The following is a 3,690-nucleotide window of genomic DNA, read 5'->3' on the forward strand; positions in this document are numbered from 1 at the left end:
ACTTGACCCGAAAATGAAAATTGACTAATCCAAACCCTAAATTATTGAATCTAGTCAAACCACCCCACTATTGGACTCAGAATGATGAAAAATGGAGGGTAGTGGTCTTGGTTTTGCAGGTTGATCCCTAAATTTTGATTAATTGCATTTAGAATGAAACTCGGGGACTAAATTGAAAAATAAAATTACAGTTTAGTCCTTTTCATTCAATTGTGCAGCTTTCACAAACATGTGGACTAAAATGCAATTCAAGTATTAAATTTTGATGTCATGACTTAGAAAAAGCAAAATTTGGGAATAAAATAGCTAAAAATGTAATTTTTGGGCCGATTTGGGACTATACTCAATGAAGAGACCCATAATATCAAATTAAAATTTTCAAATTTTAAGAGGCAAAAATTAAAAAGGGAATTAAAATAAAAATATTGACTATTTTTGTATATTTGTTTGGCTACAAATGCTATTTCTCCTAATTTTCAAGTATTTTCCTATTTTTTGAAAATATTAAAAATGTGAAAAATATGAAAAAAAAAAATCGGTTCAAAAGTGATTCCTTGGGCTTTTTCAAGGCTTTCAAAGTTTATTTTGTAATTTTTTGACTTCTTATGGATTTTCTATGAATTTTCTAAATATAAATTAATAAAAAAATTAGGTGGCTTCGATGATTCCTCAGGCTTTTTCAAGGATTTTCCTTTCTGTTTTAACCGTAATGAAATCTCCCTTTCTTGGATTTCTTTGTTCAGTTAAACTTGAACAATTATCCAACTCAATCAATACAAATCTCAACATATATATTACATTCCTCAAATTAATTTGTATCATTCAATTTGGGTCGAATTTCGTGAATGGTTCAAACTTGATTTAAGAAGCCTCAATCACATGAGCTTTCATCAGCGACATTTATTGATGATGTTGGATCACTATCGGGAGATCCGGCACTAGGTTAGAGCATCCCAAGAGTATACTCAGGTTGCCACGTGGCCCTTTCTACGGTCACACTTCTTGAAATTGATATACCAGCTCTAATGATGTAGTCGGCGAGGAGTTGGACGAGACGGCAATTGTACCCAAGCGGAACGAAAAAGGCAACGTAAAGACTCAAGATGACGAAGAGGGTGGTGATTCCGATGATCAAGGTCACGACGGCAATCCAAGTGCGTTTGCTTGCGGTCACGTAGACCCCCGCCATGAAGGCCACGGACATTGAGGCGAGAGAAATGAGTAGCGGCAGCCTTGCCTTTCCAAGGGTGTGAAGCACCGCGTGCGAATCGTTGATCTGTCTCCGGAGAAGGATCACAACTGCAATTATCGAGCTGAACATGGCGACGGTGTTGCAAATCACAAAGACGTCATACATTGGCTTGTTCAACATCGTGGCCATCCCCGCATCCGGTTCAGAGCCATTATATCCTCCAGGAACGGAAAAGCCGGCGGCGAATGTCATAGCAGCAATGAGTGTTGCCACGACCATACGGGAATTGGCCTCATCCTTTAGTCTATCCAAATCCGGAGGCACCAAATCTTTCCCCAGACCTAAGCCTTTTGGTTGGCAAATTGCTTTGTCTTTGCTTCTGGGTGCTCCAGCAGACAGTAAGATTGTTCGTGTCAAGCTCTAATCAAGTGATATATTTAGAATTTAGAAAGTGAAACCTCCTCAAGTGATACACAAACTTGCAAATGCAATCATTTCTAAGCAAACTGTAGAAACTATATTCTACTTGGTAACTACCAGGGTAGTTCAAATTTTAATTAGGATAATGACACAAATAATCTAACTACTTTAATTCAATTACTACGTGGTCTCCAAACTCTTAATTTTTTTGAATATGATCTCTGGACTTTTACTACATGTTCAACTTAATCCTCAAATTTTATGAAGATGCTTAGTGTTGTCCTAAACTTAAATTACTTCCGTCTCCCCCACAAAGAAAGGAGCTAAAACAACAGCGGAAAGCAAAAGTAGATAACTTGTCAATTCGTTTAGTGGAGATCAGAACCTGGTGAAGTGGAGCATCGATTTTTCTCAGTTGCTCATCTACAATGTCGAGAGCTGTCAAGTTGCTGTTGTTCACAAGCTTAAGATCGACCCTGTTGTGCCGGGTGAGGGAGAGCAGAACCTCGGGTTGCCACTGCAATGTGGCCACATGGAGAGGCGTATTTCCTTCCTTGTCTTTCGCATTTAGGAGCTTCTCAAGCTCGGGATTACCGAGTGTGTACTTCACTATGGAGGCCCTTCCGTACTTTGCCGCGACGTGAAGTATGTTCTGCCCTTCCTTAAAGTTCAGCAACTCTTCCGGATCTGGCCAATGCAGAAGCAGCTCCTTGATCGTTTCGAGATGACCCATCTTGGATGCGACGTGAATCGGAAGATAGCCCTCTTTATCGTATTCGACAGTGCTTGAAGCGAACTCCTCGACCAAGAATTTGACTCCTTCTACATAATTGATGTATGCCGCCAGATGGAGGGGAGTACCACCTCCGGCGTCGCTTAAGTGAAATAGCTCTTTCTTTCGCTTCGACATCTCTTTGAGCATTTCTACACCGTTACACAACAGCAAATGAATGAATTTTGTGTCGGGCTAATGACCAAGCTCCGACCAATATATTTACCAGCAAGAGAGCCATAAGTACGATCACTGACCTAACCTTTGATGCATCACGGCTCCATGAACCGGCGACATGCCTTCCACCCTCGACCACCGGAACTTATCATCCCTATCCACCGCCTCCATCAAAAGCACCAGAATCCCCGAGTCCCCCGTCTCGACCGCCAAATACAGCGGGCACTTACGCTCTCTGTTCTCCTCATACACCAAATGCGACCCTCCGTTCAGGAGCAGACGAGTCAACCCGTAGTGACTGTTCTTCACAGCCTCGTGCAACGCCGTGTTGCCCACGTCGTTTGCCATGCCTGCGATCCCATCACAGTCGAGGAGGAGCTTGGCCGCGTGGATCCTTCCGGCTCTGGCTGCGACATGGAGCGCAGTGTCCCCTCGGAAGTTCGTCTTGGTGGTGCTCTGCTTGTCGGGGACGACCTCAAGGAGGGCTCGGAGGATGTCAGAGTTCTCGATGCCCGCCGCAACATGGAGCAACGAGTTCCCGGACGGCCCCTGCATGTCTATGATATCGGACAAAGAGACCCTCTCTTCGGCAGAGTACTTCTCGAGGGCCTCAATGAAGTTATCGACGTCACCTCCTTTCGCTGCGGCTTGTAGCCGCGGATTCACACGCCATTTGAGTTCTGCAGGGCGGTGTGGTTTGTTTAACAACTCAAGCGCTTTCAATCTGGCCCTCCTCTCCTCCCAGATTTCACTATCATTGATAGTTATACTCACGCGATCGCCATCCATCTTTAGACTCTGAAATTGGAATCGCGTCCTCTCCATTGCTGGCTGGAGTTTCTTCTCTCCAAGACTTATAGCTCGGCCAGAACTTGGTGGTTTTATTCTTCTCTAGCTGTGGTGCCCATCATGCGGCCAGGAACAATTCTTTGGAAAGGAAATATCCGTCGCGCCTGAAAATATCCACCGCAGAATCAAACAACGGCCTGCAGTCATATCAGGAATATTTTGCAGACTATTATTCTACGCGAGTAAATCCAAGAAATCTGTGGGTCCGGCGAAATTGCACTGGGCGACAATCTAAATTTCAGACGATTCGGAAAAACAAATCCGATTCTAATTCGACTGG

The 3,690-nt window shown here is 43.6% G+C and overlaps 1 protein-coding gene across 1 annotated transcript; it reads right to left on the minus strand.

Moving 5' to 3' along the window:
- Positions 1–838: 838 nt before the first annotated feature.
- On the minus strand, positions 839–3,373 carry LOC115731650 (protein ACCELERATED CELL DEATH 6-like). The gene is made up of 3 exons (XM_030662323.2): positions 2,642–3,373; positions 1,998–2,536; positions 839–1,612 (listed from the first exon to the last, which is right to left on the minus strand). The coding sequence occupies exons 1-3, from the start codon at positions 3,348–3,350 to the stop codon at positions 944–946; spliced, it is 1,917 nt and encodes a 638-aa protein (XP_030518183.2). The 5' UTR covers positions 3,351–3,373; the 3' UTR covers positions 839–943.
- Positions 3,374–3,690: the final 317 nt, after the last annotated feature.

Source organism: Rhodamnia argentea, chromosome 1, assembly GCF_020921035.1.
Source record: "Rhodamnia argentea isolate NSW1041297 chromosome 1, ASM2092103v1, whole genome shotgun sequence".
Taxonomy (NCBI): Eukaryota; Viridiplantae; Streptophyta; class Magnoliopsida; order Myrtales; family Myrtaceae; genus Rhodamnia; species Rhodamnia argentea.